The 25,470-nt window shown below is 41.1% G+C and overlaps 2 protein-coding genes across 11 annotated transcripts in view; one reads left to right on the forward strand and one right to left on the reverse strand.

The window, feature by feature from the left end:
• The window catches only part of arhgap21b (Rho GTPase activating protein 21b), a 44,781-nt gene extending 21,106 nt beyond the window's left edge, over positions 1 to 23,675 (forward strand). For 5 of the 6 annotated variants that reach the window (XM_032532019.1, XM_032532020.1, XM_032532017.1 and 2 more), the window contains 20 exons: positions 2,107 to 2,199; positions 2,841 to 2,919; positions 3,005 to 3,059; positions 6,989 to 8,558; positions 13,154 to 13,300; positions 13,459 to 13,561; positions 13,661 to 13,706; positions 14,139 to 14,264; positions 14,359 to 14,658; positions 15,634 to 15,695; positions 15,811 to 15,956; positions 16,041 to 16,183; positions 16,478 to 16,636; positions 16,754 to 16,832; positions 16,936 to 17,009; positions 17,112 to 17,201; positions 17,329 to 17,496; positions 17,831 to 17,936; positions 20,452 to 20,483; positions 20,592 to 23,675. In XM_032532019.1, the coding sequence (XP_032387910.1) occupies positions 2,107 to 2,199; positions 2,841 to 2,919; positions 3,005 to 3,059; positions 6,989 to 8,558; positions 13,154 to 13,300; positions 13,459 to 13,561; positions 13,661 to 13,706; positions 14,139 to 14,264; positions 14,359 to 14,658; positions 15,634 to 15,695; positions 15,811 to 15,956; positions 16,041 to 16,183; positions 16,478 to 16,636; positions 16,754 to 16,832; positions 16,936 to 17,009; positions 17,112 to 17,201; positions 17,329 to 17,496; positions 17,831 to 17,936; positions 20,452 to 20,483; positions 20,592 to 22,166 (5,153 nt within the window). In that variant the 3' untranslated portion in view covers positions 22,167 to 23,675. Of the gene's footprint in view, positions 1 to 2,106; positions 2,200 to 2,840; positions 2,920 to 3,004; positions 3,060 to 4,911; positions 5,629 to 6,988; positions 8,559 to 13,153; positions 13,301 to 13,458; positions 13,562 to 13,660; positions 13,707 to 14,138; positions 14,265 to 14,358; positions 14,659 to 15,633; positions 15,696 to 15,810; positions 15,957 to 16,040; positions 16,184 to 16,477; positions 16,637 to 16,753; positions 16,833 to 16,935; positions 17,010 to 17,111; positions 17,202 to 17,328; positions 17,497 to 17,830; positions 17,937 to 20,451; positions 20,484 to 20,591 lie in introns of those variants that run through there. The other variant, XM_032532022.1, reaches the window with a different exon arrangement.
• A 467-nt stretch (positions 23,676 to 24,142) lies between these two features.
• The window catches only part of LOC116699450 (dipeptidyl aminopeptidase-like protein 6), a 93,775-nt gene continuing 92,447 nt past the window's right edge, over positions 24,143 to 25,470 (reverse strand). For all 5 annotated transcript variants that reach the window (XM_032532025.1, XM_032532026.1, XM_032532027.1 and 2 more), the window contains one exon: positions 24,143 to 25,428. In XM_032532025.1, the coding sequence (XP_032387916.1) occupies positions 25,282 to 25,428 (147 nt within the window). In that variant the 3' untranslated portion in view covers positions 24,143 to 25,281. The remainder of the gene's footprint in view (positions 25,429 to 25,470) is intronic.

A 25,470-nucleotide genomic window follows, 5' to 3' on the forward strand; every position in this document is an offset into this window, starting at 1 on the left:
CACAGCTGATGTGAATTCTCCTCCCCCCCCCCCCCAATCAAAGTATTTTTTCACCCTTTTATTGATGGACAGCGTTACATTGTGTGAGAGATTATTTGCTCCAACTGAGAATGTTTGTGTGAAATTGAACACTACAGTAGGCAATATGCCAATGTTGTTTTCAATAAAAAAAACATTTGCACACAGCAAGCCGATCAACTTTTCCATGTTGATAAGAGCATAATAATGAAAAAAAAATAATGGACCAAACTGAAATCAAGGGACATTTAGAATAGCTAAAAATGTGCGATTAATGTCGTGTTAACTATGACATTAATGCGATTAATCACAATTTAATATTGTAATCATTTGATAGCGCTAGTATTTTGGTGTTTCAGTTCCAAATTCAAACTTATTCCTGTAACCCACTTTTTGTTTTCTGCAACAATAGGGATATGCTAAAAAGCATACACATAGCTTGCTCATTGTCCAAATGTAAACTTAATTTAATCGTACAGTAAAGCCAGCTCCCATCAAAGCAGTCTTTCCTTTATATTTCATCCAAAAAACTGTAAAAACACTGAAGACCCTTTTAATCTGGAGCTTTGTTGATGCTGATTAAGTAAGCCAGAGAATATTAAAGAATCCTTGCAATTGCATAAACCTGGACACAGAGGCAACAAGCCAGAATTGAAGAAGGAAAAACCTGGGATAGTTTTTAGTCCAGACTGGGCTTTAATTACCAAATCAGTCTTTTAGAGCAAAGATAAATCTAGTTAGACTGATTTAGAGTAAAGAAACCTCCATTTTATAGCTACTATTTTTTTAAGTGTAAGTTAAAGAATAAAAAATATGAATGCACAAATAGTTGGGTCTTAATATATTATCTCATGTTCCTTAAGGTGGTAAAGGCAAAAACAGTTAGTTGCTTCCACCATACATTTAAATATTTAACATGGCTAACGTATAGGTTTATGAACAGCTCAATTGTGGACACAGTGATGCGATTTTATAGTCAACCACCAGAGGGAGCATTTCTTTCTACTTTAGTTGAATGGAACTCCTGCTACAGTGTTACATAATGTGAGTCCCCAGGATGTGATTCTGCATGAGTAATCGCATGTGTGGAAGAGAGAAAAATGGAGGCACAAGTGTGTCTGTGTTTGAGGTTTTACAGATTACTGCTATTTATTATTGATTAATTAACCACTGATTTTATATTAAGCTGCTTCATTGCACATGACCCCTTTTCCAATGGCTTAAACTCAAAACATTCCAAAAGAGCTCCAACAGGGCCAGAAGTTATGATTCTCATACATTTTTGTTTTGGCTACATTAAGAATTTTTAACATCTTTTATTGATCATGTGTTTTTTTTAATTTTTTTAATTTTATTTTTTACTACCATTTATTTTTTATAATTCCTGTTTTCATGCTGGCCTTCCCATCATCTGTAGTTTGTGAGCCATCGTGCTCTGACTCACAACCAGAATGTTAACTCCTGGTAAAGGATTTTAGCCACTCTTTGGCTGTGCATAGAGCTATTTGTCAGTTTATAAGGAAAGAGTGGGAGTTGTGCAGCTGAGCACACTATCACTCTACCTTCTCTCAGGCTCTCTTTCTCTCACCCCCTTTTCTTTTTTCCCTTCGTTTTATTTTCTGCTACCATGCAGCTGCTAGGAGACAAGAGCAGCATGAGCAAACAGGTTTCCTCTCTTTAGCTCCTTTCATCCACCTCCCTAAAACCCCACCATTTCTTTTTTTTTTAAATGATCATGTCTATTCAAAACTAATACATGCAAGCATTGGCGAAAACAGTCTGTTCCGCTGTCATGTCTCCAGATCCTGTGACAAAGCTCCCAGTTTCTCTCTCCTTCTCTTCTCTGGCACGCATTGTTCGGTTTTGTAGTTGTTATTTTTCACTTTTCAGGTTCAGCCTTCAGTATAGTCCATCTTTTACCAGAAAATGAAGTAATTTTGGGTTTTAATTTCCTTGCTTCAAATGTAGTTAAAAAAAAAGGATATTGAAAAAATGTGCTGCTCTTTGCATGTGCACAATTTATATGCTTGCATGCATAATATACAGTACTTGTTGTGTAATGTATACTGAATTGTTTCTTTTTATCAGGGAGACAACGGAACAGGCTAGAACCAATGGACACCATTTTTGTGAAGCAAGTCAAGGAAGGTGGCCCCGGTCACGGAGCTGGGCTTTGCACAGGTAGTCAGGGGCGTAGCACACCATTCTGGGCCTTGTGTTTCTATGGGCCCTTCCCTGCATCCACAGCTATTCATTCTGGCATATTTTTGGGCCCTCCTCACATGAGCCTGGCCATGGGCCTGATACTCAGTTCACCCCCCCCCCCCACGCCCCTGCAGTTAATCAATCATCAAAAAATCCTTCTATCATTAACTGTAACCTTCTAGAGATGATGGGAGGTTTTAGTACTCAGAAGTCTTGCCATTACAAGAACCCAGGCATAATCCTGTAACTGATGTCAAACAGAGCAGAAAACCTCCTCTAAGCTATTGCACTGACATATTAGTGTTGCAAGCAAAATAGAAGAAAAATGCAAGGAGCGCAGTTTTCAGTAGTGGCCTGACCGTATTCCTGCTTTAAAGCAAAAACAGTTACCAGGCCATGTAGTTGTAGGAAAGCGCTCCTTTTTGTGCTCCTATATTGGGTACCCCAGTGATCTGATGTTTTAGTGGATACAGGGAACTTTCAGCACAGTTACTTTAAACGTCAACATCATGTGACTGATGCTTAAGACAAACTTTGCTTTACAAAGCTTGCAGTTTTTACTACCCCTTTCTGTTACTGATGGCATTACTGTTGATTTGTTTTTTTGCATGTCTTAGGTGATCGAATAGTGAAGGTGAATGGCGCGAGCATCATCGGGAAAGCCTATTGTGAGGTTATATCTTTGATCCAAGACAGGTGAGTTTTAATGTCAATTTGTGAGGATGACTCTGGTCAGTCTGTCTATATTCCCTGTTTTAAATTTATTTTTGTTCCCCAACAGTGGTGAGTTTCTTGAACTTTGTGTGATGCCAAAAGATGAGGATATTCTGCAACTGGTAAGTTTCTCAATCTTATTTTCTAAATGGTGTTCATTTAATCAAAAACTAAACTAAAAACAGTGTTTTGAAAGTGTTTTTTTTAGGTTTTTGAAACTAAAATTGTTCACTGTTGTTTCAGTCCCACAATAATTATAATTAACAATAATTATACCTGATCTCACAGAACTGCTCTAGTTTAAGGAGTTCATGTTAGGACAGTAGTCATGAGATGCAGGCAACCGGCATATCCCATCTGAGTTTTCTATCTAGGCCTCCTAATCAGGCCAGAGCGGCCTTTCTGTTCTTAAACCACTGCTGACACTGCTGTCAAAATGGCCTAATTTGACTGGTAGAGTAGGCATCATCTAAAATACATATATAGACACATTGTAATGGAGTAATATAAACCGCTCCATCTGTTTAGATGATATGTTTTCATTTGTTAATGTCACAAAGGTAAGAGTGTATTTTGCTAAAGTTATCTTAAAACTTGGGTCTAAACAGAATAGACCTACATTAAACAGCTGACTTGTAGAAAAGTTATTGTGCACATTACTCATGCTACATCCTCCAGTCCTCAATGTACTTAGGCAATATGGATCACTGAAGGAAAAAGAATGTCCTCACAGTATAGCTCCTAATACATTATTGACATGAAAGCAACGTTTCCACCCAACAGGGACTTCATTGGGGAAATGACTCACATTAAAGGGTAAAGATAGTGACATCACACTGGCAATACGGTCAGCCAATTGATTAGGTTATAACACACAGGCCATTAATAATCTAGCCTACCAAAAATAGTGCAAGTACATACAAGCATTTAATAATCCATAATAGATTACATTCACCAAAAGATACCATGGACTGAGATTCTTAGTAGGGAGATGAGAAGTGAACTTCTTGAGTCTTATGTCAGTGTAGGAAATTTGAATCTTTTTTATTTTTTTTTAAGGCTTTGATGCGTAACTTTGCTATTTGATGTTAATGTACTTCCGTTACATCAAGCTATTGCCAAATGAGTTTGTACAAAGTGAATTAAGACTACCAGCTCTGTATTTCTTAGGATGGCTGTGTTCAGAAGATTGTGTTGTCTGGTGACGTTTCCTGAGAAACTCAAGTGTTGATAATTACCTCTTCTGAAGTATCCATGTTTTTTTTATCCTCCGTGTTCTCCGTGCTTACTAGTAACTGTGTGAAGGGGGCGCGGGGGTGGTGCGCACTCACGTAAAGCTTGTGTTATGTTAACAGCCTGTTTATGAATTGTATAATAAAAGAGCTTGGCTCTTTACTTGGAATTTTCCCTTGTGGATATTTTATATCCAGAGTGAATCTTCATACTTAACTTGATAGGTATATCAATTAATCATTTAGGAGAATGGCATCCAGTATTGCAATATCAATATTTGATGGTACCATAAGTCATCTCTCTCTTTAAGCTCCACATCATAGCAAAAATATGCAGTCATTTAACGAAACTATTTAAAATGTGTCAATGCTATTTATTATTTAGATTTAACATTCTATCATGAATCAATTGGAGTTAAACTTAAAAAGTCACAGAAAAATAAAATTACGTTCACGCCGACTTAAAGCTCTTCTTACATTCATTATGCGTTCATTTACTTCATTCTAATACATACTCATACTCCACCCCTCTTCCCTGTTTGAACCTCTCTCTTGCCATTATTCCCTCTGTACCCATTTACACACACCACTGTATCTTACACATGTGTTGGGAAAACACTCGCCACAGTATTGCACCATAAATGGTCAGCAGCCACACAAAAAATATCTATTAATGTAGGCAGGCAAACTGCTGAGGGCTGTCCATAAGAACAAGAGGATTATCTCAGATGCTAGCAGGATGACATTACACTGTAGGCGGCAGCACACACTTACTGCTTGGAGACAGGCAGCAGTTGCCTAGCAAAGAGACGGAGAGAGTGTACATTCAGTGAGCAGAAAAGGGAGGGAACTGAATGCAAGGAAAGCAGAGGAAATATTGAGCAGAAAAAAGAGGAAACATCACTAATGATGAGCTAAAACCAGTAGATAAAATCAGCTGACTGCCTTGTGTACAGAACAGGTTGATGCTAAGGAAAAAGGAGAGAGAAAGTAGTGGGAGGGGGGAGCTGTACCATCAGAGCTGAATGTATAAGCAGCAGCTGCTGCTTCTGTCATGTGAGCAATAGCGGAGGGAGGGAGAGAGAGACGTAGACTGAAGGCACCTTGTTAGGCACCATTTAGCGTAATATTCTGGCTGAAGATGGATAGAACCATGGAGACTTAACAGCAGCATGAAAGGCAAGCTTCTGCTCCTGCCACCTCACCCAGGACAGACTGGCACAGGCAGGTCGTAATGTGTCAACCCCTGCTACATCTCTGCTTCTTCATCCCTGCTGCTGCAGCTGTAGTATATTTTTAGCATGTTAAGCCCAGTCATTGCCGTGGCTGTTTTGTTTTATAATGTTTGCATTTTGTTCTGCTGGCATCTTTTTCTCATCCACCCCATCTCCCTTGATTTCTTGACACTCTTTTTCACATGCTGTAATGGCAGCCTTTTTCTCTGGAAACTACTAATCTGGTAAGCAAACAGCCTACTGGATACCCACTTGACGTTGACATGTTGTACTTGCGGTCCCAATTTGCGTATGTCATGCATGTCGACATTGTCAACATGCATGACAGGATGTGGTCTTCAGGGTTTACATTATTGCTGTTTAGTTGCCGTGGTTGACTGTTCAATGGTCAGTTCTGTGTTAGTGCTTTAAATGTGTAGACTGTAGAAATGGCCGATGCACTGTGCCTGCAGTACCTGTTAGATTGAGCAGTCGAGGTGGCATCTAGCTGGTATCTCTGTGAATCCTCGCCCCTTCTCCATCCTCCATGCCAGATGTCATTATTGTGATAAAGGCCAGTGACCTCTGAACTCTTTTAGTCACTCATGCTTAAAAAGGGAGAAACAGAGCCTGGTACAGATTGCTGTGGCACACAAAGCTTTATGTAAGATTGTAATTTGACACCAGGTAACCGGATCAAAGTCCTCATACCTTCACATGTCTTTTGCTTGTTGTATGTGCAGGATGTTATGAGTAGCAGGTGAATAACAAACTCATAGAAAGCTGTCATGGTTTATTTATCTAAAACTATTTTAGTAGTATCTGCAGTGAAATAATGTTAGCTTCCAAACCTTGAATGATAATCAGGCAGGCTAAATATAGCACTTCTTCTATGAGGGATGGGCGACCTCCTCAGGTTAGAGTCCATCAGTCTGAGGTGGGAAAATGAAGGCACTGGTTACCTCTCATCTGTTATTTTTACTATACAATTTTAGGTTTGTTCAAACATTTTAAGTGTTAGCTACTTGATTGGCTTATCTAACATGTATTGATTGCTACGCAGTTTTCGCTAAAATGTTACAGTGAAGGCTAAATATAGAATTCAGTATAAACACCATTCCACATTTATGTTAAGATGCCTGCAGTTAAAAAATAAATGTTCATTTCTTCGACAGACAAATACTTTCATATTAAAACCTATTTGTTTGGTATGAAAAAAGAGAGAGAAATTGTTCTCTGTAGAACACAGTCCGGATTGAAGGAGAAATACTGCTCTTCCATAAAAATCTAATTTAAAGCACCATCTCTCTTTTAGTAAAATATTTTCTACATTGGCTTATAGTGTACTATCATCTGGAACAGTGAACATTACCATGGGAACTCTAAATAAGGAGCAGATGAAGACCACTGACACCCCTGAACTGCTAACGCCTCCGCTCACTTATTGTGCAACATGCACTGCCCACACATGCATCCAGTCACATTTGTAATATCACGCTTGACTTCTCTTTAAGCATCTGGTAGCACACTGTTGAATATTACACAGACTTGCAATGCAGCCTGTACAATATCTATTGTAACACTGTTTTATTGCTCTGTCTCTAGGCCTACTCCCAGGATGCCTACGTCCGTGGCCGCAGCAGCTACAGTGGAAATGCCTGTCACATTCCTGATCCACCACCAGTATGCTACCCCAGAGTAGACTGTAAGCCTACGGGCATGGCCCAGGCGAAAGACTCAGCAGGGCAGGTCTCCCGAGGGCCAACAGCACCTCCTGACCATGGATACCGCAAGGAGATCACCGTGCCCCCATCGCCTCCCCCTAAAGCATATCCAAAAAGCCAGATGACTGTGTGCATGCGCAACGACAGTGTGAGGACTGTGGTGGTTCCTCCTGATGCAGCCCAAATAGGACGCATGGTTCCAGCACATAGAATAGATTACATAGACCCTGTCTATGTCAGGGGGAGGCCTGGGTCACTGGCCCAGTATCCTCACCCTCGAAAGGCCGATGTCTATCCCAGTGGTCCAGGAATAGGTCCATATGGAGGCCAATTACCTCACTACCCAGGCAACAATCAAAACATTGATTGGCGCACTTACCAAACATACAGGGAGTATATTGATAACAAAGGAATCCATTCCCATAGTAGTCGGACTATACAGGAGAGACTGGACAATTTGCGAGCAACCAGTCAGAGCACCTTTGGCACTACTCATCACATTCCCCGGGGTGACTGGGGCCCTAAGGGGATACAACGAAGGAGTACCTCACATGAACGGTCATACCAAGGACCTCCCCCCCACTTTCAGATTGCCCCACGCAGTGCTTCGCAGGACCGTATGAGCGGTGCAGAGAGAATGAGCCATACTAGAAACTGGCCTCCACGAAGCATGTCCCAGGATGGCCTAATGCACAAAGCCCGGGCACACTCCACAGACTATGTTGACCCTACAGAGCTGGCTCGGCCCAATGAAAGGAGAGGAGGGTACGGAAGGGCAGACCAAGTTACGAGGCCCAGCAGACAGTCTGTCCCCAGACACAACATGCTCTACAGGCCTTCTGCGGGATACAGCGGTGGTATGAGGGGGGCACCAAATCCTTCTTTCTACTCTAAAGGGCCAGATTCTCTTCAGAATCGCTCCTCACCCATGCTCTCAGACAGATACTCACATTTTGGTAAGGGCTCAAGTGCTGAACATTCTCTTGTTGATCAAAGAGTTGCAGTCAAAGGAAACCATGCAATACAAGGGCAACAAGGGCAGAGCAGGATCTGGGTTGAAACCACACAGGGTGTTGAGGCAGACAGAGACGCAGCATTGGAAGGAAACACGTCGTCTTCATGCACCACCCCGAAACAGATTCATCAGAGGCGAAGCATCCTTAAACCACCCCAACCAGACTACCAGAGTCAGGTCAATGGGCAAAGCCCCACAGAGACTGGGGTCATTCTAAGGGAGAAACACCCATCTGGTAAGAACCCCAGCCCTCTGCGGCACCCCTCCTACATCCTGGCTGTAAATGACGACGGACCAGATTCCACAGCAGATGTGACGGCATGCTGGCTTCCGAACGATGCACGTCGAGAGATGCGCATACGCCGACTTGGGGAACAGTGTCACACTTCCTGCTCCAGCAACCTAGATGAGTCTCTGGACTCCATTCCATTCATTGGTAAGAGAATAATGAGTTGTAGCCTTGCCACCCAAAGTTGTTATGGCAACAACAGCAGGCAGTAGTAATATGAGGCTGACTGGAAGTGCTGATACTGTAGCTAGTTAAAGGACTTCCACCATAGATGGCATTAGAAGTCTGTTAATTCAATTGATGAATGGAGAGTTGAACAGAGCCTGTAGAGCACTATGGTTTCATTGTTAATCTGATTGTGTGTGGTGTGTGTGTGTGTGTGGTGTGTGTGTGTGTGTGTGTGTGTGTGACAAATAAATTCTCCTTCGTGGGAAGATGTTATTAATCAGGTTTTGTGGCATTCAGAGAGGTTTTGTGGGATATTTGGCTTAACTAGGGCAGAGTGAAGGATGGCTTAAGCCTTTTGGGACATATTGAATTTCTTCCCTAATATATTGTTTTTTGGATGGTCTCTCTTCAGCATGGATTGTATTATGGTTCAGTAGTCCCATAATGCCATCATTTCCATTGTGATTAAATAGTTGTCATCATCAGTGCTTTGAAAAGCAGGTTTTAGAAACATTTTTATGCCCTTTAAGAGGTAATCAGAATGTGTTGCTTTTTTACTGTTTTGGATTAGATTTTGGAAATGGCACCAAGCACATTTCTAAATCTACAATTTTACAAGATTTTTAGTGTATTCAGTCTTGTTTTTTAGAAAATCTGTGGTAATCATTTCAGCAGTGAGTAAAAATACATATTTCATAGGAACTCTCAGCATGTTTATTGGTGTGCCTTGTTACTATAGTAACATTGCTGGAGGTAAGACGGAGTGTGCAGATGGATGACCTTTATGAAATCTTCTGTCAGATTTGAAAATGATTTAAATGTAGTAAAATGAAAATGTGAGTACTCTGTGATTGTGGATATCCTGTTATTCCCAGTTAATTTCTGATGTATTTGTTTCAGGTCTTGGTGTTACTTCTGTATGTTTAGGCTGGTTCTTTAGAGAACCTGATAATGAAAAGAAACTTTAGACAGATTTACCTTTTTAAATGGAATTGACCAAGTCAGCATGTCTTTGGTGGTTTTAACTTAAATAAACTGTTGTGGATGGCTGATATACGTATATTTTGGGAGGAAAGATTTTTTTCACTTGCAAGTATACTGCACGGAGGAACAAGGTCACAGGCAGCAACACCACTGCAAGGTTTTAGATAGACCCATAGGAGAGGAGTGAGTTTGTGTTAAATTTGGGTCTTTTTAAAGCAGTTGAAAAATATACCTAACATATGTTGCAAAATGGTACTTGGTTAGGGCTGCAGCTATCAATTACTTTAGTAATTAAGTATTCTACCGATTATTCCACTGATTAATCGGATACGAAATACTTTTGTTTGATTGAAGATAGGGCTGCACGATTATGGCCAAAATGATAATCGCGATTATTTTGATCAAAATTTTGATCGCGATTATTCTCACGATTATTTGTTGATTTTAACCAAAACAAATTTTATTGTCACATAGGCTATTTATAACTGCGAGAGGGAGTGTGATGGACGCTACTCACAGAGAGACGGCTGACTCATTATGAACGGGTCCAGCACAGGTCGAACGGCGGATACACACGTCGTGTGTATTAAACGTCTGTATCTTCACTGTGCTGCATTTTTATGAACTATGATATTCTGGCCATGGTCCAGGCTACGGTCCAGCAGCTCCGTCTCACGCTGTTACTCTACCAACTGAAGTTAGTTTCATTCAAAAACTTCTTCTGTGTTCTTCGCCGTAGCGGCCGCGATAACAGTTACCCGGAAACACTGGTACAAATACAGGTTTGCCCCCTCATACTTAACAATATACAGCTGTGTTAATGAAAATTAAAACTGTAGACATATATCAGAAGTGTGGACCGGCGGCCGCTGTGTGGCGGGGCGCGGAGAGTAGAGGAGAGAGAGTAGGACGAGAGAGCGTAGAAAGATCCAACACAGGCACGGCTTTACAGACGAAATGGGTCATGTAACGCAAAATTAAACCGTATCCATATAAACAGCATTGCAGCGGATGCGAGGACATTAGCACCGGTGCGTCCTAGAAGAGCTAACTGCTAACAGACGCTACTAGCTAACAGCTAACAGACGCTGACTAGCACTGGTCACTGCTGTTGTCTGAAAAACAACAAATGGGACAAAGTGTTGCGTTTAATGGTAAACTGGTAAACCTTGAGACTGACGTATTACCGACTGCTATCTGTTGAGTTTTCCCATGAGTTTTCCTCACGCTACTCTGTCCTCTGTGACTGTCTACATCTAGAAACTTAGCTGCACGGGGTGCAGTGAACTACTCTGACTGGTTCATGAGCAGACGGCTTTATGGAGCGGGAGATGGGCTTTGCAAAAAACCCGGAGCGTTCTATGAAATGACGCTTTATAAAAAATAATCGCTCGATCACGCAAATTTGATCGTGGGAAGTCCAAATCGTGATCGCGATTAAAATTCGATTAATTGTGCAGCCCTAATTGAAGAGCAATAATAAACAATAGTTTGGTTTAATTTTTGGAAAAAGCAACATTTTCTATTGCCTACTTTGCTTACAATATCAGCTCAAACTAAACATTAAGTGCATTTAAGTGCCATATTGCATTTGTTTTTACAGAAAACATTTTCTGAAATACAATAACAACCTCAAACTAAAGAACAAATCAAACATACATAAACATGACCTTAACTTGTGCAACTTAACTATTAGAACTACAAGTTTCAACTTGAGACTTATCTGTAAATAGGCATATATGTTAATATTAGTTATACTCAACCTATTTTCATTTATATATTTGATTACAATGTCACACACATCTGTTACACTTATGCTAGTAGATCCTTGATCAACTGTTTCTCTGTAAAAAGAGAGTGAGAGTGGTGCACAACAATCAGCTGTTTTTCCGAAGGGATAGTCAACAAGTCAGATCTTTAGATTAAATTGTGGTCACCACCAGGTTTTCTTGATTTTGGTAGTTGTAGTTTCATTCGGATTTACTTTTGTCGGGTCTGCTTCTTGGAATGGATGAATAAGTTAGACTTTCTGTTGAGAAGCTGAAGCATTGATGTCGTGCTATTTTTGTGGTAAGCTAGTTCATTTTTGCAGAAGACCCACTGTACAGAGTTTTTGTTTTAATTACGTTTAAACTGATTCCAAACTTCGGAGTCTTTGTTGTTTTCTCCAGCCTGTCTCTTCTCTTAGCCCCTTACACTCTTTCTTAATTTTGTAATCAGTCTTCATAGCATGGCATGTATCGCAAACAGCGTAAGCTGGTGTGCCACAGTAATAATCCTCCGTGCGGAAACACTGAGCAATACAACGTTGGAGACATGAATTAAACCAAGCTTTGAGGCATGAAGGATTTTTAGTAATCAAATTATTTTGAGTTACTCGAGGAATCGTTTCAGCCCTGCTTGTGGTCCCTACTGCATTATACTAAGAGTTGTTTTTTAAATATTTTGTCTACCCCCATTTATTTAAATAGGAGTTGGCTGGAGAAATACTTTCAATACAAAGTTCAGTAAGCTGAAGTCACTACACCTTTGGCTTACCAACAGTGTTTCTGCTGTTCCTTTAGTGGTCCATGTAATGTTGGTTGGCCAGGTGCAGGTGCCGACAAAGCAGCCATTGACTGTGATGATGTCGCAACATCACCATTCTGGGACTGGTGCCCCAGCCCAGGAGAACAGTGCCCTGATTGTGTAAGCCTCTTGGCCTCCATTAAGGGCTTATTTGAAAGCCCACTGGTCCAGGCCTAAGTCTTGTGAGGTAATTTGTCCAAAAGCCTATTCCATTATTTTATTTAGTTAATCTACAGGCATCTTCTTTTAGATTTTCTTTTATCTTCTTTAGATCGCAATGACTGGAATTTGATGAAAATTGTTCCTTGTTCATTTGAATTAATTTTATAGCGATTCAGTTTAATTTTGGATGCACTTTTTGATACCTCTTTTAGTAGCCGTGAGTGAGGGTCTTTTGGAAAAAGGCGTTTCATGATTTTGCTGATTCATTTGTGCCTCATATGCAAAAGTTAAGCTCCTTTGGGTTTGTTATGGACTTTGCTGTATGGACACTATATCGGAAGAGATTGTTCATCTTATTTTGGAGAGAGTTGTAACATTTAAAGTTAAGCTAACGGTCCTTGATGGGGAGATGGTGACATCCTTTTTCTTTTGCCCCGTTTCAAAGTTGGGTACAGGCTGGAACTAGGACAGTTTCTTTTTAAATTTAGCTCCAAAAGCCCCTTGGCTGCAGAGAGCAGCTTTTTACTCTGAGCTGTTTTAAGCTTGAAGTGCCAGGAGTGGGCGGTACTCAAGCGCTAAGATCTTCATTTTCCCTCAGGAAACATGTCAGAAGATGATCTGTTCCGATTCTCAGCTGTGGTTTGGCATGTAAGCCATAGGAGTAAGAAAGACTGTTTTAAATTGTTGCCCAAATCCCACAGATGATAGCTGATGAAGTTGTCTTTGATACTCATGTTAAACATGAATATTCAGCAGGTTTGCATTCTTAGCCAGATACATAATGTAGTTCAATATGTGACAAAAGATATATTTCCGTTCATCTCTGTGCTCACACAGAATCTTTTGTGTTGTCATCATAGATGAGCCAATCAGCCCCAGTGTCGACCGGGAGGCCGCTCCTATTCCACCCTCAGCTGTGATATCTGTTGCACCATCTATAACTACAGGTCCTTCCAGTCCAGGCTCACTATGCCCTCCCATTCGTCGTCAGCTGTCACACGACCAAGGTAAATGGCATTGGGTTGGTTGGGTTTAAACCCATCGTGGTTTTACTGTTTAAACTTTTTACTTTAATATTTGACTATGGCTAAAAAATTAAGCCTTCTCTAAGAGCTTAATGTTACCCTCTTTAACTATTAACATAATATTTTTCATCACTGTATAGAGTCCCTGAGAAGTGCTTTGCTGGAGTCGGATTCAGCCAGCAAAACAGAGCGGTCCAAATCCTACGATGAAGGTCTGGATAACTACCAGGAGGAGGATAGAAGGTGAGTGCATTCTAAGAATAGGTCAATGCTTTAGTATTTTCTCATTTGTATTCGGTTATGGATCTGTCTGACGTTGTCTCTGATTTTCCACTTCTTTAGGAGATCTTCTAGTAAGAATATGCCAGGTCTCAGGGGCCTGAGGAAGGTGAGGAGCTATAGGATTGCTCACAACATGCAAGACTTTTTTTATGTCATTATACAACATTTGATTTATTCTTAAAAATATGGAACTTAGTGCTTGTAATGCTCGCAGTGCTTTCTATAATACAACACACTTGTCTCATAAATTAAAAAATATTTCTTTAATTTCCCTACACAGTGTGTGAAGTGTGTCTTGACAGTTTTTATTTAGTGTTTTTTTTTTTTTAGACATGCTTTGATGCTCTCTCAATTTACTTTCTCTGGCTTCCTTTTGATATCGGCATGTCCTGGTGACCATGTAAAAGTGCATCCCCAGTTTGATTTGCCTAGAGATCTTGTTGCATGTCATCTTCCTCTCTCAATCTCCCCGTGTTTCATGTCACACTCTACAATCCTCTAGTAATGCCAGAAATTTCTTTCACATTCACATTTGCAGGCTTTGGACGGACATAAATCCTCTGGGGATTCTGGATCTCGAAGGGATTCTTCTTTGGATATCTTTGCCAATTCTTCCAAAGAAGGGTTGCTCAGTTTTAGGCAATTTAGTACAGATAAAAATAAGGTATGCCTGTAAAATTATACCTTCATTTTAAACCTTAAATATCACTAGTCTTTTGATGTGTAAGTATTTCTCTCTTGTCTCCACATCTCTGTAGCGTGTTGGTGGAGGAATGAGATCATGGAAGCCTATGTATGCTGTTTTACAAGGTCACAGCCTAACCCTCTACAAAGACAGGAAGGATGCACTATCTAATGCTTCCACGCCATCTGACGAGGTCCCACTGCAAATAAGCATTAAGGCCTGTCTGATTGACATCTCCTATAGTGACACAAGACGCAAGAATGTGCTGCGACTCACCACTTCAGACTGCGAGTATTTGTTCCAGGCAGAAGGGAGGGATGACATGTTGTCTTGGATCAGAGTCATTCAGGAAAACAGCAACCCAGATGAAGAGGTGTGTTTAGGCAAAATCAAGATTACTATCACCTGAGGGGTGTACCACAAAGCGGTATAGCCTAATGCCGGAGTTCTTGATGACACTAAGGTGGCTCTTTTAAATTGGCTAGATCACATGGCAACTTATGCTACACACGTAGTCTGGTCTGGATCAGTTTAATTTTTCAGAGTTTTAGATTGAAATAGGCTAAACGGTGCCTTTTATAAATAAACTCCTTTTGTAAATCGCGTCACTCTATAGTCAATAGTAGAGATGTGCAAGATTAAACGTGACGCGATTTCTCGTTGAGGTAAAAAGTGTGTGGTGATATCGATACGCAAGTGCAGAGCAGCATCCAGCATGACAAATAAGTCTGACTTTAGTTTTTAAATTAGCATAGAAGATCCCCCGCCCGTTATCTAAAGTTGACTCTGAGTTCACTTTTGCAGAGCAATAGTGGAAGAAAAAAGCTGCCTGTAAAACCCACTATTACAACATTAGAAAGTACGTCTCTCTCACTCTCGCTCCCCCCCCCCCCCCCCCCTCCTCTCTCTCTCTCTCTCTCTCTCTCTCTCTCTCACTGATAATGTCTGTAATCAGACTGCAGTCTTAACATCAGGCATTATAAATTTCATTTTCTCTTTATCGTGTTTTTTTTTTTTATTCTTTTTTATTCTCTTAGGTTCAGTACATTGCTGGCTCAAAGGGCAAACATGTGTCACTTCTGTCATTTTGTGCCACTTCTGTCAGTTATTTGCCTCTCTGAACCGACATTTTTATATAGATTTGCATTTATGCACCAATGCCTTTTAAAGGCCCACTTTAGGAAATTATTTTGTTGGATTTACAAGAAATATCAAGTAATTAACAATTGGTAGGTTATTTTAGAAATAAAATCGAAATCAGCCTGCAATTAATGTAGAAGAAACTTCAGTTTTTAAGTTTTAACTTTATTTAATTACTATCCTTTATGTATTTCTGCTGACATTACAGAATGCTGCTGTAACAAGTCAGGATTTGATCAGTCGAAAGATCAAAGAATACAACATGATGAGGTATGCAGGACTCCACATTGCCCCCTGGGGCTCAATCATAGTACTCAAGCAAATATCTACCCATTATAGTTATTTGCCAATCTAATGGTGTTATTTGTTTTTTTTTTGCAATTAGTACGCCCAGCAGCAGATCTGAACCCTCCCCTAAAAGCTCACGCCAATCCCTCAGTATCAAACAAGCCTTCCTGGGAGGTAAAACAGACGGCAAGACCCACAGCCCACATTCGCCCAGAACAGGAGAGGATCGGAGGGCGCTGAGAGGTAAAGGCACCAGCTTCATTTAGTGTGCTTCAAGGGCATTTTTAATCTCACATGTCTAATTTATGTGCATTTATTTGTGTTTAGATGACTCCAGTCCACCAAGGGACAGAGCTGCTTGGAAAATTGGCATTGCAGGGATTATGAGGAAGCCCTTTGAAAAAAAGACTCCAGCTGGGGTCACGTTTGGGGTGCGGCTGGATGACTGTCCAGCTGCACAGACTAACAGGGTGAGTCTCAGTCTCTCTTTATATATATGAGAGAAAAAGCTTCAGTAGTTTAGTATTCAAATGATGTAAATGGCATATTGCTTCCATACACATAAAATATAGAGCGGTCACTAATTCTTGCTAGGGTAGCTCACTTTGGCTGGCTGTTGGAAACACTGATGTGTATGACATAACTGCATCCACATCACATCTGTGCTTGTCCAAACAGTTTGTAAATTTTTGTTCAGAAAATTGTTCAGATTCAACATGCAGTTATCAGTAATATGTTGTATCTAATGTTTCCCTGTTGTGCAGTTTGTTCCTTTGATCGTGGAGGTGTGCTGTAATGTGGTGGAGGATAGAGGTCTGGAGTACACAGGAATCTACAGAGTGCCTGGGAACAATGCTGCAATCTCCAGCATGCAGGAGGAGCTCAACAGCAAAGGCATGACTGACATTGACGTCCACGAAGACGTGAGTGACTGACAGCCGGCTTGAATAATATAGTGTGCCACTTTACTGACATCTCTTAGCAGTGACAGAGTTGTACTGTAAGCTCTGACACAATGCTTTCTTGCTACTTTTCTGCAGAAATGGCGGGACCTCAACGTCATCAGTAGTTTACTTAAGTCTTTTTTCCGAAAACTTCCAGAACCTCTGTTTACGAATGGTGAGATCTTGTAAATACACTGAAAGTCACGACCCAGTAATTCCGGATTTTCTGTGCGACTTTTCCTTTTGCCATTCTAAGAGAAGTTTTCCTCTATTCACAGAAAAGTATGCTGATTTTATTGAAGCCAACAGAACGGAAGACTCAGTTGAAAGATTAAAGGAGCTGAAAAGGCTGGTGAGTGAAATTTCGAATGTGAGACAAGTTCATTTGAATAGCATTATATTTAAGCATACCATTAATCCTGAAACTCTTTAATTTTTTTGTCAATTCTTGCAGATACAAGAATTACCTGATCATCACTTTGAAACTCTAAAATTCCTTTGTGCTCACCTCAAGAAGGTTTCTGACAACTGTGAAAAGAACAAGGTAAGGCGGTTAACAAGATCTGTCAGTGTTAATGTCGTTAGGTAACACCCTCCAATCCTTTGCAAATCCAGTGTCCTTTTGAGGATTATTACATTAAACCTGATTTATCCTCCCCTTATCTGTTTAGATGGAGCCTCGTAACCTGGCAATTGTGTTTGGTCCTACGCTGGTCAGAACCTCTGAGGACAACATGACCAATATGGTTAATCACATGCCCGATCAGTGCAAGATAGTTGAGAACCTCATCCAGCAATACGACTGGTTCTTCACTGATGACGGTGATGAGGACCCTGTTGTATGTGGCAATTCTTTTTCTTCTTCCTTTTGTTGTTTGTTTGTCATTCATATCATAGATAACAATACTCTTGGTGCTGTTTATTTTATACATATAGGTATTTAAAGCTGCACTAATCAATATGAGAAATGGCTCAAATGACTATATTGGTAGAGACCAGAACAGAGTTAATTCAATGAATTAATGCAGCTTTAGATAAAATGCATATCTTTTTTTTTGTGGTTATCTTTCTTTTTCCCCCAATGATATGTTGTGTTCAGTAACTTATCTTCTCTCGGCTTTCTCTTCTGTTCTTTTTATAAACTGTGCACATTCCCTCCATGTGCGGCTGCAGACCACAGCTGAGCAGGAAAGCACAGTGCAGTCTCAGCCTGTGCCCAATATCGACCACCTGCTCTCCAACATTGGACGGACTGCAGCTTCACCGGGCGAAGTTTCAGGTAAGTCTGAGAGGGTTATCTCTTAGGAGAAGCACTCCAGCATCGCCGCAGCAAATATATTATTAGGGCAGCAATAATACATTTCAGTCATATTATTAAAGTAGAAAAGTTTAAAATATTTGTGCAGTAGAGTTGTTGGAAATGTTATCATTGTGTCAATTGTTAATGCTAAAGTAATAAACATCATGCCTATTTTCCATAATTTTAAGTGTTTTGAGCAACAACAAAAAAGTCTGCCAAATTCCTTTTGTTTCCGTTAAAGCACGCTTTTTCAATACATTTTCAATTAATACAGTTCGTGGTTTAACCATTGAAAAAAAAATACCTTGCAGTTTGTTGAGCCTTTTTTATTATTCATTTTGTTTTTTGATAAAAGTCTTAGTTTTTGTTTTGGTATTCACATTTTTTGGCCCAAAGCGATAAATTGTCCAAATTTTATTTTCGTTCATTTCATTTCTTTACTCTTTATTTTCTCTTGCTCAAGTCATTTTTTCTCCCTGTGCTTTACCTGTGTTGAGGCGACTCCTTTTCTTTCAGTTCTTTTCTTCCCCTCCTCCTCGTCTCTCACATAATCCCGGCATGTTCTTTCCCAAAGAAAATCTAACAAAGAAAAATAAAGAAAAGATGGAAGTTTTAACCCTTCTGACCTCTGCCCTTCTGTGTGTAGTGTGTTTTTCTCCACCATTCCTGTCCAGCACTCACACATTACCCAATCTTGACACAGGCCAAGTGGGCGGCGTCTATCACTCGATGATGTCACTGATGGACTCTGTTATGTCAGTGATGGACAGCTGGGACTGTAGGAAGAAGGACGAGTGTTGTGCCCAGTGTAGCTGCCTAGTCTGCAGAAACCCGCAGCTCTTTTAAATTTGGGCGAAAGGAGGAAAAAAGATAAAAAAGAAAGAAAGAGAAGTCGATGTTTGTCATTTTTCCTGTGGTGTGCACGTCTCATATTTAAACCAATACCCTAAATTGAGGGATACAGAGCAATGCTGCTGTACTTTCTCTGAAAGCCCTTCTGCTGTCTCTTGTCTCTAAAGCTGATCGCAAGGACAAGTAGCATGGTACGGTCAACCTCAGGTTCTCTCCCGGTCATGTGGCATAATCTGTCATGATGTCTGAGGGTGGGGTCGTAGTGGTGGGACTGAGCTGGATGTTCCCCAGCACACACGCGTTTTCACTCAAACGCACACATACAACCAATAAATACGTATTGACTTGTTGATGCAGAGGCACACATGCAGTCATATAGCAGTGGATGGGACTCCAAGCATGTAGATATAGTGCTGTTTGCCGCAAAAGGTAGTTTTTAGTTTCAGGTGCCGCCTCTTGTGTCTTTTTGTTTGATTTGTTGTCTGTGATGCCTTTTGTTTCAAAATATTTGCCTTCATTCAAGTACAAACAATTATTCCCACATACTCCTCACCCCTCACATTGTTCCACTATCCAACCCTGACACACACAGCCTAAACCTAAATTGGATCATTAATAGCCCGATTCCACCGTAGGAATTCTTTCAGGAGCCCAGGAACTTTTGACCAGAGGATACAGTGACTAAATTGTGTTACTTTGTTGTAGTTTTTAGTGTCAAAAAAAGGTTTGTGTTCCAGGAGTAGTGCTGTCTGATGACCCTGGAACTATTAGTGGTAAAACTTCCCTACAGCGTTATTTATATCCATCAAGGACTGAATCTGCCTAATCTTCTGGGTTTTTCAGATGCAATGAAAATGAAAGGCACTTTCACCTTCTGAGTTTCTTGTGGCTCCATGGTTCCTGTAACTATTTGGTCGAAAAGGGCTATTAGTCTGTTTATCTTTGTTAGCTGCAGTTTGCGTTTTTTTCTGCTTTTGCAAAGTGAGACAAGAAACCTTTGTGTACTCTTTGCCTTTTATGTTGTTGAGGATGACAGGTTATATGACATGTTAAAGGCCCCCTGCAGGAGTTAATCTAGCTTGGAGTAAGAGCAATCTTTCTTATATTAAGGTTATTCTAAGGCTTGCCTGCGCCATCTGTATCAACCACGACATACACTCACTGATCTGTTCAGCTCAGGCCCATTAAGTCAGAGCAAACTCATCACTCTCTCTCCTCTGTGATGTCTAAGTTGGGAAAGAATGCCTACAGCTGGTTGGTGGCTACATGTGATGCTCTGTGACTGACGTGTTTGTCCGTGATGTGCCGTCGTTCCATCGATACATGAGCATGAGCTGCTTTTTGTGTCTTGGTTTACTTCTGGGTTTTGACTTTGTTTCCTCTCACCCTTCATCTCAGGCCTCTTCTGCTGCTTGATCCACTTATCCATATACTGCTTAGTGTGGTTACTCGTTCTCCTGTCTTTCTCTCTGAGCCGAAAATGTGTTGTCTGCTTTCATTCAGCTGCTCTCATTATACTCATATCTGTCAGTTTCCCTCTAAAACAAATTCTTAATCTGCCTTTTCTCTTTCTTTATCTTGTTGACTGTTTTAAGCAAGGGTTGGCAGACTCTTAGTAATGACTCTCTTCTCTTTGATACAGATTCAGCATGTAGTGACTCCTCCAAATCAAAGGTAAAGTCCTCTTATTTTGTTTTGTAACATAAATCATTCATTCCTTCTTGTTTAGTGTTTTTATATTCTTCAGTCTGGTTTTGACGAGTCTTGGTTCTGTATCAACAGGGCTTGTGGGGGTCAGGGAAGGATCAGTGTAGCAAAGAGATGCTGCGCTCCTCCTTCTTTGCCAGCCGCAAACGTAAGAAGCCCAAGGACAAAGGTCATCCCAGCAGTTCAGACGACGACCTGGACGCTGTGTTCCCCAAGAAGGAGCTCCCGGAGGAGACCCAGCAGCAGCCCCTGTGGCCCCCGGACAGCCGGACTGAGGAGGAGGGGGAAACGGATGAAACTAGTGAGAAAGACGAGCACAGGAACAGCTCTGAGGAGCAGCTTGACAAAACAAACAGGAAGCAGAATCTCTCCAGCAGCCTGGCAAAGCCCTTTACCCCCCTGCCTCCAGAACACATTTCCTCCACCCTTCAAAGTGGCTCCCCATACACCTCACCCCCCCATTCCCCGAACCTCAGCTACCGCATGCAGATGACTCACCAGTCCTCTCTGTCAGACCCGCCTTCCAACTACGACGACACAGTGTCCGACCTCGGTACGATGAACAGCACCAGTTCCCAAGCGTCAGTACCCAGAGTGAGGCGAGGCAGGACTCCGGCTTTGGGTCCGGAGGCTGGCCCCAGCGGGTTGGGAGCGGAGGTTTGCTCCATCACCTCTGACTACTCCACCACTTCCTCCATGACGTTCCTGACTGGAGTAGAGCACAGCACCCTCAGTCCTGAAGTGCAGTCTGTGGCGGAAAGCAGGGGTGGAGACGATGCAGACGACGAGAGAAGTGAGCTCATCAGCGAGGGAAGGCCGATGGAGACAGACAGCGAGAGCGACCTGTCGGTGTTTACGGTCGGAAAAACTGATCAGCGCGAACTGCAGGAAGCTCCTCGACCCCTCCCCTCCCACAGACTCATTGAATGTGATACACTCTCCAGAAAGAAAGCTGCTCAACAGAAAACTGTCAGCGAGTCTTCACTGGATGGAGCTTGGAGCGATAAAGATTCCAACAGACTGTCGTGTGTGATGGGGTCAGTCAAAGGTCGCTCCACAGGCAGCCTCAGCTCCTCGTCACGTAGCGAATTAGATAAGGCCGAGCCTGCATGGAAGCTGAAGATCACTGACAGACTGAAGGTGCGTCTGCGAATGTCTGTGGATGACATGTTTGGTGTGGGCAGCCAGAGGAGTCGGTCCCCGGAGGGCCGCAGTAAGAAGAAGAAGAACATCAGACGCAGACACACCATGGGCGGTCAGAGGGACTTTGCAGAGCTGTCTGTTTTGGGAGACTGGTCGCAGCATGTTGGCATCGGTTCAGGCTCTCGGTCGGAGCTGTCAGCTGTGGACCAGCTGAAGCCTAAGTGCAGCTCTCAGGACTTTTCAATTAGGGACTGGATTGCCCGCGAGCGCCACCGCACAAGCAATCCAGAAGTCAGCGTGGACCTGTCTGAACAACAGGGGGGGCTGTGCAGCGCAATGTCCCAGAACCTCGGAGCCTCGTCCTCTTCTGAACTCCCACATCGTCCAGCTGAAGTGTTCAACGGGGATGTTCCCCAGAGTAAGAATCTGAGCCTTTCGGCCACCGCTCACCCACATAAACTCACTAATTCCCAGGTGGTCCATTCGCGCTTCTATCAGTACCTGTAAGAAGTGTTGAATGTGTTTGACTCTGTATGTTCTTCGTCTGTGAGATGTGTACGTACTTGGGAGTCTGTCAGTATAATGTCTGTTGTGTGATCCATGTTAGTGAATGAGCATGTTGTACAAAATTGTTTGGAGTGTGTGTCTGTAACTGGTGTGCTTGCTTGTGAAAAGATAATTACTGCACACAGGGATCGATGATCTTGCTCATGTATAAGGCATGAAACAAAAAATGGTGTTTATACCCTTTTATTTCATTATTTTTTTAAATGACAAATGACTTTGGGATGGCGTAGCAGGAGGATATCCTCCCTCCTAATACAAATCCCTGTTGTGCTGAAGATCGAGAGGACCTGTTGCTCATGAAACAATGCTCCTGTGAAGTCTGTGCAAGGAAGTGTGAACAGTGACACTCAAGTTAAAATTGTTTAAAGGTTTAGCTTAGTGGCTTTAAGGATGAACTGTCATTTAGAAAGAATAGGAAGTAGTAAAGTTTTTAGTATTGCAGAGGAACTATTTTTGTGTAAAGAAAGTTATGATGTTCAAAGTCAGCGAGTCTCTAAGTAACCAAATGAAGAATGTACAGACATGCTTGCTGTAATATTGACTTAAAGCTTTAGATGCTTGTGTTTCACTCTAAAGTGTACATATGCCTATTTTTCTGTGTACTTGAATTGTGTTTTTGGTACAGCCTGTGTTTGGACGGCCTACAAGCTTTCTGCTGTCAAAGGGGCCTTTCCAAAGGTACAAAGGTGACAAGGAGACACTGGACTTATGCAAATGGTCATAGTTCTTATTCATCCCAGTTATGTGGTTAAAGAGCAGTGAACAAAATCCCTCTAATGCAAATGTTATGCTGTGGTTTTAGTGTTTGTGGTTCACACATGTCAATGGCTGGCGGTAGATTGCAATGAGGAAGAAAACTTTTGGACGAAAAAGAAATGGGTATTCGAATCAGAAAATAATGTTTTTTCAAGATAGAAAGTGCCTCTCAATGAATTGTTAAGGGTGCCATTTTGTCTTTGTTGGAATACACAAAGATGTTACTGTGAATGACATTTTTATTGTCGACTCTCAGTCATTCTACAGGTTATGTAACAAAATGCCGAGCTTCCATTCCTTAGGCATTCCACTCTGGTCTTAACATGTTTTATACATACATGTTTTATACATTTTTTTTTTTTCCTGTTTATCATTTTTTGATTTTAACAGAACTTGAATTTTAAATATTCCTTGTAAAATAAGTAACTTAAATGTACATATACATGCCATGTTTTAGCTGCTTTACTTTTAAATTTCCATCAAATTGCAGGATTAAAATACAGTATTGTGAGATGATGATGAGGCCAGTGTGGGTGTTGTGGGCAGTTTGGTACTTCTCTGACAAGAGAGGTCCCTGCATGAGGAATCGCTTCATTGAGCTGGACCGTTTGTAACAATGCGGTGTTCCTCTGATTGTTAAAGGTGTGTGTGCACAGTCTCCTGAAACACTGGAAATAAATTTTGTCAATGGCAGATGGTCTTGTGTGTTTATTTTTTGACCACATTGTAGAAAAGTATCACAGTAGTATATGTAAGCAAAGAAAGGTCATAATAGAATCCGCTGAATCAAATTAGATGTAATGTGGCTTTTTTGACACTATTTTTGTTTAATTTATATTGATGATAATTTTGTTTTATTTATATTGAGATCTGTTTTCACTTTGTTTAATGGGTCTATCAGATATACATTTCTTTATCATTCCTTTTTCCCTTTTGAGCAGACATTACTGCGTTACATTTTTCAGTATGTTTGAGTGAGATTTCTTTAAAGTAACATTACTACAAAATATGCAGCCCTTTGCTTCCACAGGGAAAGCTTTTCAGCCCTCTGTTGTACTGCAGTACTTGTAGTAGGCTACTGCACACAAGAAGGCATACAGGCAGCAGTCACATACTTTGTTGGTTTACACACTAAAATGATGACTAAAGCCAACCACAGATACATTTCAAAATGCTTTATATACAAGTTTCACAGAGAACATAAAGACTTAAACAATATAAGAATTTATACACTTTGTACATCAGCTGACTAGAAACCACTGAATACTAACGGAACATGAGAGAGTCAAGCCATTAAACACAAGTTAAAGTAATTCACAAAATAATGAAAATTCAGTAGAGTTAACTTACCGGTATGCTAGTTTGGAAGGTAAATATCAAGAACTGTATTTGCAAACTAAATACTCTTTACATTTCTCTGTAGAATGCCATCTTTTAAGAAGACATACAATGATTTAGTATTCAGTTCTTTCCATGTTTTGAGATAACAGTGCCATACCTTGTAATTTAAACTTCCTATACTAATAACTTGCTACTATTTGAGGAAAATTAACTTTTGTTTTGAGTCCACAGTTCAGACCAGGCCTATCCATATTTACTTATTTTCAGTGTCATGTGGGCTCCCATCATTAGCATTTCACCCACAGTAAGGCACAGTGACTAAAAGAAGTGTTCATTTCAGAATTATGAGGAAAATAAGATTTCATACCATTTCTGTATAGACACATAACACAAGTTAAACATTGTGCCTTCGTTTTGTAAAGCAACTACAGACTGATGCAGCCAGACATCCACTCAGACACGACACTGAACAGATAAATTCTGAGAAACAAGTAGCAGTAATCATTCTCATGAACACAATAATCAGTAAGTTGGTTGGCAAGGTTATCAGAAACTGGTGGCCTTTCCAAAGTTAAATCTCAACATAATGAACCTTCACAGGGGAGATTTTGTGCTGCAAAGCGCCTAATATGTCTGGTTTGGATTGGAGATGCATTACTCAATGGATGTTATGTTGATCCTCCATTTGTCCACCAGAGGGTGTATTAGTCCATATATTTTAATAGCAGGAAGAGATGTGACTGTTCACATCTGAGATTTATTTTGTCTTTCTGACCAGCATCCAGCACAGGTGAGGAGAGGGGTTGTAGGCTGAGGCCCCTTTTGCACATGCAAGTGTTGTGCTTCAGAGTCAAACTAAAATGGATGGACAGCAAGTGGTGTGGGTTGACTGGGTTTAGAAAGACCTGTTGCATATTGTGCTGTAATAGGTGGCTGTTCGCTGCTCGGAGGGGTGGGTTTAACTGTTGTCCTCGTCATCTTCCTGCTGCTCATCCGTCAGTATCTCCGGCACCCTGAAGCACACCTCGAAGAAGTTGACCAAGGATTGGCTTAGATGCTGTTGCGTCCCGTCACTGTGTAGGAAGTGTCCCTCATCTGGGTAAATCTGTAGATTAATAGCCAAGAATGGATTCATTTACTGTATGTT

This window comes from Etheostoma spectabile, chromosome 12 (genome assembly GCF_008692095.1).
Source record: "Etheostoma spectabile isolate EspeVRDwgs_2016 chromosome 12, UIUC_Espe_1.0, whole genome shotgun sequence".
NCBI classification, from domain to species: domain Eukaryota; kingdom Metazoa; phylum Chordata; class Actinopteri; order Perciformes; family Percidae; genus Etheostoma; species Etheostoma spectabile.